This window comes from Halichoerus grypus, chromosome 7 (assembly GCF_964656455.1).
Source record: "Halichoerus grypus chromosome 7, mHalGry1.hap1.1, whole genome shotgun sequence".
NCBI classification, from domain to species: Eukaryota; Metazoa; Chordata; class Mammalia; order Carnivora; family Phocidae; genus Halichoerus; species Halichoerus grypus.
The window spans coordinates 56,563,023-56,579,944 of NC_135718.1; the positions used below are offsets into that span (position 1 = coordinate 56,563,023).

Consider the following 16,922-nt stretch of genomic DNA (forward strand, 5'->3'; position numbering starts at 1 on the left):
GAGCAGGGAGCCCAATGTGGGGCTCGATCCCAGGACCCTGGGATCATGACCTGAGCCGAAGGCAGACACTTAATGACTGAGCCACCCAGGCACCCCTAAATAAATAAAATCTTAAAAAAAAAAAAAAATCTACCAAACTGTTTTCCAAAGCAGCTGTAACATTCCACATTCCCACCAGCAATGTATGAGTGATCCTTGTCAGCATTTGGTGGAGTTACTGTTTTTCATTTTGGACGTTATGGTATATAGGTATATAATGATACCTCATTGTGAATTTAATTTGCATATCCCTAATGATGATTATTGATGTTTTCATGTGCTTATTTGCTTCTCTGTATCTTCTTCAGTGAAATGTCTCTTTCTGTCTGTTGCCCATTTGGATTTTTTTTTTTTACTGTTGAGTTTTGAGTGTTCTTTATATGTTCTAGATGTTAGTCCTTTAATGGATATATTTTTGAATGTTTTCTCCCACTCTGTAGTTTTTTTTTTTTTCATGTTCCTCACAGGAGCCTTTGCAGTAGAAAAGGTTTTAATTTTGATAGAGTGTAGTATATAAATTTTTTACTTTCATGCATTCTGCTTTCAGTGTCAAGTTTAAAAACTCTACCTCTAGATGCTGAAAGTTTCTCCTGTGTTTTTTTTCTAAAAGTTTTACACTTTTAAGTTTTACATTTAAGTCTGTGACCATTATTTTTATATGATGTGTGAGACTTAGGTCAAGGTGCATTTTTTTGCCTATTGATGTCCAGTTGTTACAGCACCACTCCTTGAAAAACCATTCATCCCTCCACTGAGCTGCTTTTGCACCTGTGTTAAAAAACCCATGGCGCCTGGCTGGCTTAGTTGGAAGATTATGTGACTCTTGATCTTGGGGTCATGCGTTTGAACCCCACATTGGGTGTAGAGATTACTTAAATAAGTAAATACTAAAAAAAAACACCCATTGGGCATATTTGACTGATGCAAACATTCTCAACAGTATATTCACAAATCAAATTTAGCAGTGTATTAGAAGGTTTGTATGCTGTGAACAAGTAGGATTTATTCCCATGATGTAAGGATCATTCAGCAAGAAAATCTATCAATGTGATCCTCCATCCTTTAATTATTAATATGCCAATATCATTAAATTTGAAGTGACTTTCTTGTATAAAGTAGATATCTGGATAATGTTTTTTAGCTACTCTGCCAATCTGTTTTTTAATTGTTTTGATCCCTGTCTTTTAAAAGGTACATGGTACATATAGACCATTTATATTCGTCATAAGTATTGATACATGTTAGGGCTTAAGTCTGCCATTTTATTTTTTGTTTTATGTTTCCTATGGTTTTTGTTGTTGTTGTTTGTTTTGTTTTTGTAATCTCCACACCCATCGTGGGGCTCAAACTCACAACCCTGAGATCAAGAGTCACATGTTCTACCGGCTGAGGCAGCCAAGCGCCCCTCTCTTTTTTGATTCTGTTTTCTTTTTCCTGCCTTATTGCTTACTTGGACATTTTTTAGAATTCCATTTTGATTTCTCTGTAGTGTTTTTGAGTGATCACTTTGAATAGCTTTTAGTGGATGCTCTGTTGCTCTGTGCATTATACTATATATATATATAACTTATAGTTCATTGATTTTGTCATTTTACTAGTGAGCTTGTGAAGTTAGAAAGGTCACTTCCATTTATGTCCCTTATCTTCTCCTGTTCATGATTGTCTTAATATTTTTCCTACATAGACTACGTCAGACTGTGTTCTAATTTTTGCTTCAACCATCAAATATAATTTGGAAGAAATGAAAAACCTATTTTTTTTGAAGATTTTATTTATTTATTTATTTGACAGAGAAACAGACAGAGAGAGAGCCCAAGCAGGCAGAGCAGCAGGCAGAGGGAGAGGGAAACGAAGGGAATTTGTTGCCAGTTGCCCTACTACCCTAAAAGAATGGGTAAAGGAAGATCTTTAAACAGAAGGGGAATGATAAAAGAACAGAAATTTGGAACATCAGGAGAGCAGAACATAGTAAGCAAAAATATGGATAAAAACAATAGGTTTGGGGCGCCTGGGTGGCTCAGTTGTTAAGCGTCTGCCTTCGGCTCAGGTCATGATCCCAGGGTCCTGGGTTCGAGCCCTGTGTTGGGCTCCCTGCTCGGCGGGAAGCCTGCTTCTCCCTCTCCCACTCCCCCTGCTTGTGTTCCCTCTCTCGCTGTGTCTCCCTCTGTCAAATAAATAAATAAAATCTTTAACAATAAATAAATGAATAAATAAATAAAATTTCAGTTATATTTTCAGTTCTAAAATTTCCATTTGCTTTTTCTTTTATGCTCTGTTTCTTTGTTGAGACTGTCTATTTTTTATTTGATTCAACTATGTTCATAGTTGCTCAGTGAAACATTTTTATCATGGCTGCTTTAAAATCTTTGTTATATACTCTTGATCTTGGGGTCATGAGTTCGAGTGCCACAATGGGTGTAGAGATTACTAAAAAAATAAAAATGAACTTAAAAACAATAAAATCTTTGTCCCACAATTCTAACATCTCTGACATCCTTGGTGTTGGCATCTATTGCATGTCTTTTTTTCATTCAGTTTGAGATCTTCCCGGTTATGTTTTTTTTTTATGTATTTTTTTATTTTTATTTATTTTTTTAAAGATTTTATTTCTATTTGACAGAGAGAGACACAGTGAGAGAGGGAACACAAGCAGGGGGAGTAGGAGAGGGAGAAGCAGGCTCCCGGCTGAGCAGGGAGCCCGATGTGGGGCTCAATCCCATGACCCTGGGACCATGACCTGAGCCAAAGACAGATGCTTAACCAACTGAGCCACCCAGGTGCCCCTATGTACTTCTTAAAAAGATTTTATTTATTTGACAGAGAACACAAGTAGGGGGAGAGGGAAAGGGAGAAACAGGCTCTCCGCTAAGCACGGAGCCCGACTCGGGACTTGATCCCAGGACGCTGGGATCATGACCTGAGCCAAAGACAGATGCTTAACCAACTGAGCCATCCAGGTGCCCCCCCCCTTTTTTTTTAAGTAGGCTCCACACTCAGGCTTGAACTGACAACCCTGAGATCAAAACCTGAACTGAGATCAACAGTTGGACACTCAACCAACTGAGCCACCCAGGTGCCCCTGGTTATGTATATTTTATGATGAAACCTGAACATTTGCATTATGTTATTTAATACTTCTGTTTTAGCTGGCTTCCTCTGACCCTAGTCTGATAGGGCAAGAGGGTACCCCACCTCATTACTGCTGGGTGGGAGTTGAAGTGCAAGTTCCCATTTGGCCTCTTAACATAACGATTAGGGGCTCCTCATTACTGCTGGATAGGGGTGAAAGTCTAGGTTCCCCACGTGGTCTCCACTGACATTGGGGGCTTATTATCATTCAGCAGGGATTAAAGTCCTGGCTCCCTACTTGGCCTTCTCTGTAATTGCCCCAGTAGGATATTGGAGTTCCTTTGCTGGCATCAACGGGGCATAAGACTACAGTGTTTTCTGTGGTCTTTGGTTAGGGTAGAGTGGCTATTGTATACAAGTTTTCTGTGTACTAGGCTTTCCTTTTCTGTTCCTTTGGCTTTTGTTTGAGCTTTCTTTGGTCTGTGCCCATCGGCATTCCTGGGTTGTTAAATTCTTCAGCTCCAAAGTTGGGATATATGAGGGCCAAAGAAAACCCAGGGAACAAACTACTGTTCCTCCGGTCCCAAGGTCCCTGGATGGTCTACCTTTTCTCCACCTTTCAGAGTTCTTATGTTTGTTTTATATATAATGTTTAGAGTTTTTAGTTGTACTTTGTGGGAGGAGTGAGGAAAAGTACTCCAGTTTACCAGAAGTGAAGTCCTGATTGACATTTAAAAATAAATTATTGGGGCCGCCTGAGTGGCTTAGTTGGTTAAGTGGCTGCTTTCGGCTGAGGTCATGATCCAGGGGTTCTGGGATTGAGCCCTGCGTCGGGCTCCCCCCCCCCCACTCTCTCTCTCTTGCACTCTCTCTCAAGTAAATAAATAAAATCTTTTAAAAAACAAAATTAATAATAATTAAATTATTGGGGTGCCTGGCTGGCTCAGTTGGAAGAGCATGTGACTCTTGTTTGAGCCCTACATTGGGTGTAGAGATTGCTTAAATAAATAAAAACTTAAAAAATAATTAACTTATTTCCTCTTGAGTGTTTCAGATTTCCATTTGGAAATATCCAAATTTGAGCATTGTTAAGAGTGTCCAGAGAATTTACTTGATTTTTCAATTTGTAGTAAAAAGTTAAATTTTTTTGCATACTATAAATGTTTCAGAATTAAATAATATTGGGGGATTCCTGTTGTTTGGGACAAGAATCTTTTTGAACCTTAAATTTAAAAAATGGCGGGGCACCTGGCTCGCTCATTTGGTAGAGCATGCAATTCTTGATCTTGGGGTTGTGAGTTCAAATGCCACATTGGGTGTAGAGATTAAAATCAATAAGTAAAATAAAATATGGGAAAAACAAGTTACATTTCTTGGATATGTTAGATAACCCATCTATTTTCTTTCTTTGTTCTTAGCGTATAGTTGCAACAACGTGTATGGGAATAAACCATCCAATATTTTCTCGTAAAACTTTTGATTTTTGTATTGTGGATGAAGCCTCTCAAATTAGCCAGCCAGTCTGCCTAGGGCCACTTTTTTTTTCTCGGAGATTTGTGTTGGTGGGGGATCATCAGCAGCTTCCTCCCCTGGTGCTAAATCATGAAGCAAGGTAAGCAGACATTGAAATTTTAATTTTAAATTAGATTCTTCTTATGGGACCATGTCAGTGCACTGATAAGCCTGAATTTGATTTGTTGACAGAGCTCTTGGCATGAGTGAAAGCTTATTTAAGAGACTGGAGCAGAATAAGAATGCTGTTGTACAATTAACTGTGCAGTACAGAATGAACAGGTATTTGTGAGAGTGACAGCTATGAGTGATTTTCGTGTTTATTTTCATCTACCAAAACTAAAATTATTTTTGTAATTGCCTTAGTAAAATTATGTCCTTAAGTAATAAACTGACATATGAAGGAAAGCTGGAGTGTGGATCAGACAAAGTGGCCAACGCAGTGATCAGCCTACCTCACTTTAAAGATGTAAAGCTGGAACTGGAATTTTATGCTGATTATTCTGAAAATCCTTGGATGATTGGAGTATTTGAGCCAAACAATCCTGTTTGTTTTCTTAATACAGACAAGGTAAGAAAAAAAAAAAAACCTGAATATTTTCTGTTTTTTCTCCTTTTGTCCTGTTATTTAAATTCTTCAGTTTTTAATAGCAAATGCTTTAATAGAGCTCAGTTAAAACTAGCTCTTTTCTTTTTTTTTTTAATTTTTTGACAGAGAGAGACAGTGAGAGAGGGAACACAAGCAGGGGGAGTGGGAGAGGGAGAAGCAGGCTTCCTGCTGAGCAGGGAGCCCGATGCAGGGCTCGATCCCAGGACCCTGGGATCATGACCTGAGCCAAAGGCAGACGCTTAACAACTGAGCCACCCAGGCGCCCCAAAACTAGTGTATTTCTTATACTTCAACACAAAAGAATCTTTTCTTTCTATAGAGCTAGTATCTTTGTTTTTTTTATTATGTTATGTTAATCACCATACATTACATCATTAGTTTTTGATGTAGTGTTCCATGATTCATTGTTTGCGTATAACACCCAATGCTCCATGCAGAACGTGCCCTCCTTAATACCCATCACCAGGCTAACCCATCTGCCCACCCTCCTCCCCTCTAGAACCCTCAGTTTGTTTTTCAGAGTCCATAGTCTCTCATGGTTTGTCTCCCCCTCCGATTCCCCCCCCTTCATTCTTCCCCTCCTGCTATCGTCGTCTTCTTTTTTCTTTTTTTAACATATAATGTATTATTTGCTTCAGAGGTACAGATCTGTGATTCAACAGTCCTGCACACTTCACAGTGCTCACCATAGCACATACCCTCCCCCAATGTCCATCACCCAGCCACCCCATCCCTGCCACCCCCTACCACTCCAGCAACCCTCAGTTTCTTTCCTGAGATTAAGAATTCCTCATATCAGTGAGGTCATATGATAGGATACCTGTCTTTCTCTGATTGACTTATTTCTAGAGCCAGTATCTTTGGAAGGAGGTTTATTCTGGGGATTAATAGATGTGAGAATTGACTTTTGAAGTAGGAAAGCTAGAAAGTGAACTCAAGTGTATAATTATATTTCTTAGAAAAGAAATTGGCATTGATGTTATCAAAGGGCTGGGTTTACAAATGGAGACTTTATTTACTAGAGCAGTTTTAGGTTCACAGCAAAATTGAGCCTGACAGTACAGATATTTATTACCTCCTGCCTCCACATATGCACATAAAGACCTCCTTACAAACTTATCATTAAACAAAACTCTTCACAAGGACTTTAAATGACTTGATTCTTATTTCTAGGAACTAAGAACGAAGTTTTGACCCTGTTATTTCTGTAGTTTGTTTTATGTAGTGCTTCTCAGCATTGGTTTGGAAGTCTTTACATGACCAGAAAAAAAATAATGACCAGGGACGCCTGGGTGTCTCAGTTGGTTAAGCGTCTGTCTTTGGCTCAGGTCATGATCCCAGGGTCCTGGGTCTTAAGTCTCATGGGGCTCCCTGCTCAGTGGGGAGCCTGCTTCTCCCTCTGCCTGCCACTCCCCCGGCTAGTGTGCATGCGTGCGTGTGCTCGCTCTCTCTAGCAAATAAATAAAATCTTTAAAAAAAATGACCAATTATATGTATGCGTATTACTGTAAAATAATTATATCTTTTGTTATTATGGTGGGTGGTTATTAAAAATAGGGCCCCACTTGCAGGGGCATCTGGCTGGCTCAGTTGGTACAGCATGCAACTCTTGATCTCAGGGTCATGAATTCAAGACTGACGTTGGGCACAGAGTTTACTTTAGAAATAAATAAATAGGGGGGCGCCTGGGTGGCTCAGTCGTTGAGCGTCTGCCTTCGACTCAGGTCATGATCCCAGGGTCCTGAGATCGAGCCCCGCATTGGGCTCCCCGCTCCACGGGAAGCCTGCTTCTCCCTCTCCCACTCCCCCTGCTTGTGTTCCCTCTCTTGCTGTGTCTCTCTCTGTCAAATAAATAAAATCTTAAAAAATAATAATAATAATAAAAATAAATAAATAAATAGGGGCGCCTGGGTGGCTCAGTTGGTTAAGCAGGTGCCTTCAGCTCAGGTCGTGATCCCAGGGTCCTGGGATCGAACCCTGCATCGGGCTCCCTGCTCAGCGGAGATCCTGCTTCTCCCTTTCCCTCTGCCTGCTGCTCCCCCTGCTTGTGCTCTCTCTCTGTCAAATAAATAAATGAAATCTTTAAAATAAATAAATAAATAAATAGGACCCACCCTATGTGCCATGATGGAATTTTCATTCTCTTGGATATTGCCCTTAGCATTTCAGGTTCAAGGATTAACAAGTAGGGGCAGTTGGGCTCAGGGAAATTTTTTCAGTAAACTGACCTCACAAATGACTGCATTTAGAAACCTCAGTTCCAATTTATTACTTATAATTTACAATTATTTATCTCACCAATGAGCACTCAGATTCTTTGATTTTGCTACTCAGGTTTCTTCTTTCTTAGCATCAGAATTCCAAATAAATTTTTTTTTTTTTTTAAGATTTTATTTATTTGGGTGCCTGAGTGGCTCAGTTGGTTAAGCTTCTGCCTATGGCTCAGGTCATGATCCCAGAATCCTGGGATCAAGTCCCACATCAGGCTCCCTGCTTGTCAGGGAGTCTGCGTCTCCCTCTACCCCTCCTCCCTGCATGTGCTCTCTTCTCTCCCTTTCATGCTCTCTCACGCGCTCTCTCTCATATAAATTAAAAAAAAAAAAAGATTTATTTATTTGAGAGAGAGAGCACAAGTAGGCAGAGGAGCAGAGGGAGAGGGAGAAGGAGACTGTCTGTTGAGTGGGGAGTGACGCAGGGCTCAATCCCAGGACCCTGAGATCATGACCTGAACCGAAGGCAGATGCTTAGCTGACTGAGCCACCTAGGTGCCCCCCAAATAAAAGGTATTAAAGATAATCAAGATTGGGTACTTGCCTGGCTCAATCAGTAGAGCGTGCAACTCTTGATCTCAGGGTTGTGAGTTCAAGTCCCATGTTGGGCATGGAGCCTACTTTAAAAAGTTAAAAATAAATAATAATAATAATCAGGACTACTTAAGGCTTATGTAGGAGCAAAATAGTCCTTAGAGAGTTTTACCAGGTATGCTAGAACCTGGGGAACTTTATCTGCTCCATTATTTGTATGAAAGGCAACAAGAAAACGGCAAGAACACATACAGTAGAGCCCGATCCAAGTTTGAATCCTACTGATGTGATTTACCGTGAGGCCTTGGGCAAGTTACTTATCTTTTCTGACCTTTGATACTTGTAAACTAGGGGATAACAAAGTAAAGTATGTGAAGCCCAGTGTGTGGTTGGCTCTTAGAAAGATTTTATTTTTTATTTTATTTTTTAAATTTTATCTTTTAAAAAGATTTTATTTATTTATTTGACAGAGAGCAGGAGAGCACAGGCAGGGGGAGTGGCAGAGGGAGAGGAAGAAGCAGGCTCCCCGCTTGAGCAGGGATGTGGGCTTGATCCCAGGACCCTGGGATTATGACCTGAGCTGAAGGCAGTCACTTAACAAACTGAGCCACCCAGATGCCCCTCTTAGAAAGATTTTAATCTGAACTGTAGGATGTTTAAGATGGGTTTCCTCTAGGTGGCTTTCTGAAAGGTGACTACTGTCATTCATTTTTGTTAATTCTTTTACCTTCAACATTTATTTATTTATTTCCTTGTCCCTTCAACTTTTAAAATAAGTTTATTTTTCATTTGTGTCCACAGGGGTGTTCTCTTTGGCTACCTGTGTACTGACCATACTCAACTCTTTTTTCTATTTAGGTTCCAGCACCAGAACAAGTTGAAAAGGGTGGTGTGAGCAATATGACAGAAGCCAAACTAATAGTTTTCCTGACCTCTATTTTTATTAAGGTAATTTAGAATTTAATTTTGATGGATAATAAATATTAAGATGAAGTATAATACAATGTTAGAATGCAAGGAACTTAAGACCTAGCATTAATCCTTGTTCATTAACATGAGAGGACTGAAGCCTGATTGCTTTTGTTCTATTTTCGGAAAATTATCAAAGATGTAATTTTTTTATAATGGCATTTTGGGTTTCCATTTAGGGTAATTTTTTGTAACATCAGATAATTCTGATTGTGTCAATATAGGGTTGAATCAGTGTGATTGGGGATTGGAAACTTCAGTGTAAGGGATCGCAGAAAGTGTAATGTATTTCTTTGTGCTTTTTTTTTTCCCCTATGGCAGCACTGTTCTAGTGGCATGCAAACCATTATTCTGTCATTAATCTATAGAAATCAAGGGAGCAGTGTTTGAGGAAATTATTAAATCTCAGGAAATATAGATTTAGATTTAGAGCAAATTTAGTAATTGTATTTACTCCTTGCAACAAGGCAATCTGTTATAAACATTAATCAGGCACATTATGTAAACATGTAATTTAATAAATTTAGTAAAGCTTAAATAACAAAAATCAGGATTTTCATTTTCATTGTGTTTCTTTTCTGTTTAGGCTGGATGTAAACCCTCTGATATTGGTATCATTGCACCCTACAGGCAGCAGTTAAAGATCATCAATGATTTATTGTTCCATTCTTCTATCAGGATGGTCGAAGTTAACACTGTAGACAAATACCAAGGAAGAGACAAAAGTATCATTCTGGTATCTTTTGTTAGAAGTAATAAAGATGGACCTGTGAGTTCATTGTATTTTCTGCTGATTTGTTTGGGACATTTTTTTCTTTTCTTTTTTTTTAGGTTGTGGTAAAACCCCACATAATATAAAATTTAAAATCATCACTGTTTTTAAATGTACAGTTCAGTGGTGTTAAGTATATGCACGGTGTTGTGCAGCAGATCTCTGGTACTTTTTCATTTTGCAAAACTGAAGCTCTGTACCCACGAATAACAACCCTCCAGTTCCCTCTCCCTCCAGGCCCTGGCAGTCGCCATTCTGCTTTCTGTCTTTGAATTTGATTACCATAGTCATCTCATATAAGTGGAATTATACAGTATTTGTTCTTTTGGGTTTTTTGTTTCTTTTTTTAAGATTTTATTTGTTTGAGACAGAGAGAGTGCGCTTGAGCACAAGCGGTGGGGAGGGGCAGAATGAGAGGGAGAAGCAGGCTCCCCACTGAACAAGGAGCCTGATGTGGGGGCTCGATCCCAGGACCCCAAGATCATGACCTGAGCCAAAGGCAGACGTTTAACCAGCTGAGCCACCTAGGCGCCCCAGTATTTGTCCTTTTGTAATTGGCTTATTTCATATAGCATGGTGTCCTCAAGGTTCATCCATGTTGTATTATGTATCAGAATTTTGTTCCTTTTTAAGGCTGAATAATATTCCATTGCATGTATATGGCATATTTTGTTTATTCATCCATCAGTGGACATTTGGTTTGCTTCCACCTTTTGGCTGTTGTGTTAGGGGCATTTTAAGCATAGACTCTTCCTTAGATATACTTTTAATTTTATATATAATTCCGGGTTTTGTGTTTTGCATGTTTACCTCCTTTTCATTCATTTTTCTTGATTATGTGATACCTTCATATGGTTGTAAAGATATAGTAAGAAGTCTCCTTTCTACCCAGTTCCTCTTCTACTCAGTTCTTACCCTTATAGATAATCACAATTTGGTGTTTTTTGTTTTTTAATTCCAGTATCATTAATATACAGTGTTATAATTTCAGGTATAAGATATAGTGATTCAAAAATCCTATACTTTACTCAGTGCTCATCATGATAAGTGTACTCTAAATCCCCTTCACCAATTTCACCCACAGCGCCCCCCGCCCAACTTCCCTCTGGTAACCGTCAGTTTGTTCTTTATAGTTAAGAGTCCTTTTTTTGGTTTGTCTTTTTTCTTTGTTCATTTGTTTTGTTTCTTAAATTCCATGAGTGAAATTATATGATATTTGTCTTTCTTTGACTTATTTCACTTAGCATTACACCCTTTAGATCCTTCCATGTTGTTGCAAATGGCAAGATTTCATTCTTTTTTATGCTGAGTATTTTTCCATTTTATATATATATCACATCTTCCTTATTCATCTGTGGTTGGACACTTGGGCTGCTTCCGTAATTTGGCTATTGTAAATAATGCTACAATAGAGGTGCGTACATCCTTTTGAATTAATGTTTTCGTATTCTTTGGGTAAATACCCAGTAGTGGAATTTCTGGATCATATGGTAGTTCTATTTTTAATTTTTTGAGGAACTCCATTACTGTTTTCCACAGTGGCTGCACCAGTTTGCATTTCCGCCAACAATGCATGAGGGGTCCATTTTCTCCACATCTTTGTCAACGCTTGTTTCTTGGGTTTTTGATTTTAGCCATTCTGACAGGTGTGAGGTAGTAGCTCATTATGGGTTTGATTTGCATTTCCTTGATGATTAATGATTTTTTCATGTATGTCTTCTTTGGAGAAATGTCTGTTCATGTCTTCTGCCCATTGTTTAATTGGATTATTTGGGTTTTTTGGTTTTGAATTGTATACAGTTTGTGGGTTTTTTTTTTTCTGAGTAACCTCTAATTCCTTTCCTTTAGGCATATACAAACAGATATGAATCAGTATTCATGTTTCCCTTTTTTTTACACAGAAGGTAATATATACACTCTAATGGACTCTGCTTTTTTCACTTAAATAGCTTGGAGATCTCTCCATGTCAATACACAGACTTCATTGTGTTCTTACAGTTGCATAGTTTTCTAGTGTACATAGGTGTCATGGTATATTTAACCACTCCCCTGAGTCTAAGGCTATTACAAGTTTTCATTACTGTTACCAATAATGCTACAGTGAGTGGAGATAGCTCCATTTCCTTAAATTATGGCTTGGAAATTGCACCCAAGATAAAATATTTGGAAGTTGGCATTGTGGGCAAGTTTTTCCAACTGTCTAAAGAATTTTAAATGTGTCAATGAATCTTCTTTGGAATATATGCTTAAAGTAGGGAAATAGTTCACAACAAACTGTGTTCTTTGCTAGAACAAACTTAAATGTCTGAGAAAACTCAAATAATTGAAAATTATTTCTTTCAGCTTGGTGAACTCCTGAAAGATTGGCGGCGTCTTAATGTTGCTATAACCAGAGCCAAACATAAACTGATTCTCCTAGGATGTGTGCCCTCACTGAACCGCTATCCTCCTTTGGGGAAGTTACTTGATCATCTAAACTCAGAAAAATTAATATCCTTTTTGTTTTGTATATGGTCACATCTGTGCTATTGTGAATATTTATGTATTTATATAAATTAAAACTTAATGTTTTGTGTTTTCCATGGGCACATTTCAAAGACCTGATTCTACAAAGGAAAAAGAGAAAATAATCCACAGGAAGTAATTTTTTTTTTTAAAGATTTTATTTATTTATTTGACAGAGAGACAGCGAGAGAGGGAACACAAGCAGGGAGAGTGGGAGAGGGAGAATCAGGCTTCCCACTGAGCAGAGAGCCCGATGCGGGGCTCGATCCCAGAACCCTGGGATCATGACCTGAGCCGAAGGCAGAGGGTTAACAACTGAGCCACCCAGGCTCCCCTCACAGGAAGTAATTTTAAGCAAAAAGTGAAATAATGAAGGTGATGAAGAAGGATAGTTTGTGAAGTGAGAAAGGAGATGAAAAGGGACTTGATTTGCTGCCCTAGGGCAGGGTACATGTTTCCTAGAACACATCTAGGAAAAGTGGTTACCCCTTTTGGTTCTTCTCACCCTAATTTATAACGCCCCCTTTTTAAAATCTAGGACAAAGCATTAAAATTTAAAAAAAATTGAGAGAATTATAAAATGGAGAATTATTCCTTGTCATAATTGTAGATTATGACTAAAATAAATCATCTTTAAAAAAGTTATATGAAGATCTTAGGCTAAGATATATAAACCTTATTGTTTAAGTACATTATTATCCATAGAATGCCATAAAAAATTTTTCAGCAGTCCTATAAACCAAATTACAAAATGTTAAATAGTGTCATAGATGTTTTTGTGCAATTCCATTTTTTGTAAAGTATACTTTCCTTAATTTATTGTACATCATGGATCTTCCATCAGAGGAACACGAAAGTCTTTGTCATGTATTGGGTGATTTTCAAATAAGATAAAGCACTGTTTTCTTTGATTTCTCATACTGGCATATGAGATCTCCTCTAAATATTACCTGTTATTTGCAATTTGGATGTGCTATGAAAGCAGTGCCTGGTTAGATTGTGAAGATCACTTTTATCCCAAGGGTATGAAATGGTGTAAATGTACTTTGTTGAGAGTTCCAGTTTTTTGTTTTCTTTATTTATTTTTTTGGTATAGTCTTGTTAAAGTTCTATCACTGTGTAAAATTTAACACACTATTAATTTTTTCAGTTTTTCCAAAACTGAAAAGTCTAAGTTTTGTAGGTACTATCAATGTGTTTTTGTGTGACCTAGAAAGAGTTTGATAAATTTTTACCAGCTTTAGTAATAGATTAACTTTTGGATCTGAGAAACTTTAAGTCTAAAATTTCAATACTGATTTGATTTTGTAGATTTCTGTCATATTTTGTTTATTTAAGAGATTAGGTAAAGAAAATTCATTTGTTTTTTCACTTAAGCACAATCTTGTGATGATGAGAACACAAGTGTGATTCTTTTTTGTGTTTTGTGGTCTGTGATCCAAGGCCATTTTGCTGGGTTTTTCTCCTGACTGTTGCATTTTGGTATAAGGTACATTTTCACTTTAAACCTAGGCTTTTAGGGGCGCCTGAGTGGGTCAGTCGTTGGGCATCTGCCTTCAGCTCAGGTCATGATCCCAGGGTCCTGGGATCGAGCCCCGCATTGGGCTCCCTGCTCTGCTGGAGGCCTGCTTCTCCCTCTCCCACTCCCTCTGCTTGTGTTCCCTCTTTCGCTGTGTCTCTCTGTCAAATAAATAAAATCTTTAAAAAAATAAAAAATAAACCTAGGCTTTTAAATTATTACTTATAAATTAATTATTTCCAATTAATTTCTGATTCCCCTTTCTCACTTGTTATTTTTAGTATTCAGTATTCTACGGATTTTGATATAAAAGAAAATAATTCTTTTTTTTTTAGTTTTTTAAAATTGATGACAAAAAGGTATATCCCTATTTTTTTTTTTTTAAGATTTTATTTATTTATTTGACAGAGAGAGAGACAGCGAGAGAGGGAACACAAGCAGGGGGAGTGGGAGAGGGAGAAGCAGGCTTCCCACTGAGCAGGGAGCCTGTAACGGGACTTGATCCCAGGACCTTGGGACCACGACTGGAGCCGAGGCAGATGCTTAACGACTGAGCCACCCAGGTGCCCCGGTATATCCCTATTTTCACCTATTGTTCATATGCCCCGTTTGTTTTGAGACACTACTCAGTTGTCTCAATTTTTTTGAATAAAGATATTTTGTAAATCAGAATTACCTCAAAGTGCTTAGTTAAGTATATAGTGACCAATTTTAACCTCAGTGTATCCATCTTCGGTTGGGGGGCAGATATCTCTTTCTCTCAAAGTTTTTTCTTTTTTTAAATGAATGTGAAATATGTTAAAATTGTTGTTTCTACCTCATGTTTTTTTAAAAATTACTTGCAGTTTTTTATTAAATAAATCGTTTTCTATTATGCCTTTGTGTGTCAGTTATTAATCTTGAATAATAAGTTCAGGGTTGTCCAGCATTTTTTCAAGTAGTAAAAAGTCAAATCTTGATAATGTTCTAAAGCTGCATATAAGTACTATTATAATAGCATAAAAATGAAAATCTTTTTTTTGGCAGGGAAAAAATGTGAAAAGGCTTTTTGGGGAAGGTAACATTAAAGTCTGGTAAAGACTGGGTAGAATTGCATAAATTGTAATGGAGGAATAGACAAATCTAGATAGAGGGTACAACAAATGGGAAAAGAAAAGACATGTACAGGGAACAGCAAAAATAATTTAGCATAGTTACAGGAAATATCCAAGGAAGTATGAGAGGCCATGGGTTACAAACCATGGTTCCCAACCTATTACTGGCACATGAAAGCAATTTTAATAGGTTGCAACAAGCTTTGTTTTCAATGGAATAGAGAAAAATATTAGGGTGTATCACATGTAAAAAATACACAAAAGTAGAATAGAATAGTGAACTCCTCTATACCCATCACCCATATTCAATAGGTAGAAGATTTTGCTGCAGTTGTTTTCTCAACATCCTTTTTTTTCTTTGCTGAGATGTTTCAAAGCAAACTCTAGTTATCATTTAATTTCACCGTTATATTTCAGTATGTGATGAGCTTTTAAAAAATAGTTTTGTTTTTTTTTAAGATTTTATTTATTCATTCAAGATAGAGCGCATGAGCAGGGGGATAAGCAGGGGGAGATGGAGAAGCAGGCTCCCCGCTGAGCCAGGAGCCAGACATGGGGCTCGATCCCAGGACCCTGGGATCATGACCTGAACCGAAGGCAGATGCTTAACCATCTGAGCCACCCAGGCGCCCCCCAAAATAGTATTTTTGTTACATGATGATACTAGTAAGTTTAAAAACCTAGATTGTTAGCTTTAGTAAATTCAGGGCTCAGAATAGATTAATATTCTACTTTAACCCTGTTCATTTAGTTTAAGCATAGGCACTAAATTCCAATTCTGTTCAACATAAGGAGACTGGAGTATCTAGCAAATGTATATTTTGGAATTTAAGAATATCTACCTCAAAGGGAGAATTTATTTATTTATTTGCTTGCTTGCTTTAAATAAAACTGGTTTATTGATGAGTTAAATTTCTTTCCTACTTTTTACCTATGAAGTCACTGAGGGAAAAGCAATCTAGGAAATAAAGCTCTTTTCCTTTGTTCATGGTTCTATAAAGTAAATATATACTTAATTTTATTTGCTTTTTTAAATGTACGTAAAATACAAATACTTCCTTTTTTACCCATCATTTGGAGAAGAAAAATGAACAAGTCAGTCATATTTCAATGTTTAATAGCAAGATGGAAGGGGTTAGACATGCAATGAATTTAGACTCCTTGAAACACTAAAAACCTACATTTTGAGATTATGGAAATCGACGCTACTTTTGTATTGGTTCAAATTCTGGTTCTGTCACTTAGTTTTTCTGAAGTCATTTGACCTTTCAGAGGCTAGTTTAATCTGCAAAGTGGAGACAATTCCATCCTCATGGGGTGGTTTTTGAAAATGAAAAGACTTTGGTCTAGGAACTGATATATAATTACATGCTCACTGATACTAGAGGGAATATGGAAATCAGTGGTGAGAGGATAATGGGATAGTTGGCTATACTTGTAGAAAAAATGAAGTTTGATCGTGTTCCACACCATTCACTAAAATCAATTCTGGGTGCAATAACAGGCCTAAATATGAAAGATAAAGCTTGTAACTTTTTTTTTTTAAGATTTTATTTACTACCCCTGAAACAAATAATATATGTTAAATAAAAAATTTTTTAAAAATTTACTTATTTTTAGAGAGAGAGACCATGAGAGGGGGAGGGCAGAGGGAGAGGGAAAGGGAGAGAATCTCCATAGACTCCCTGCTGAGCGTGGGAGCCCAACAACAGGGTGCTCCATTTCATGACCCTGAGATCATGACCTGAGCCAAAATCAAGAGTCGGACGCTCAACCTACTGAGCCACCCAGGCATCCCGCCCATAAATTTAAAGAAAGGCAGACCTTATTTTCAGTTATTCTATTCTTAATTATATGCTCTAATGACTCTTTTGGACATTGGCATAAGGATATATATACAACTTTGAAACACCCCAAACACCCCAACCTGGAACTTCTCTTGGACATGGATGATCTTAACAAAAGAAACAAGTAACAATTTATGGTGTTATTCCATTTGTGAAAAGTTATAAACAGACAAAAATAAATT

At 37.6% G+C, this 16,922-nt stretch overlaps 1 protein-coding gene across 1 annotated transcript in view; it reads left to right on the forward strand.

The window, feature by feature from the left end:
- The window catches only part of DNA2 (DNA replication helicase/nuclease 2), a 47,621-nt gene extending 32,948 nt beyond the window's left edge, over positions 1-14,673 (forward strand). Inside the window, exons 15-21 of the mRNA XM_036113842.2 lie at positions 4,527-4,720; positions 4,813-4,902; positions 4,987-5,191; positions 8,893-8,982; positions 9,590-9,772; positions 12,119-12,265; positions 13,106-14,673. Coding sequence (XP_035969735.2) covers positions 4,527-4,720; positions 4,813-4,902; positions 4,987-5,191; positions 8,893-8,982; positions 9,590-9,772; positions 12,119-12,265; positions 13,106-13,174 — 978 coding nt within the window. The 3' untranslated portion in view covers positions 13,175-14,673. The remainder of the gene's footprint in view (positions 1-4,526; positions 4,721-4,812; positions 4,903-4,986; positions 5,192-8,892; positions 8,983-9,589; positions 9,773-12,118; positions 12,266-13,105) is intronic.
- Positions 14,674-16,922: the final 2,249 nt, after the last annotated feature.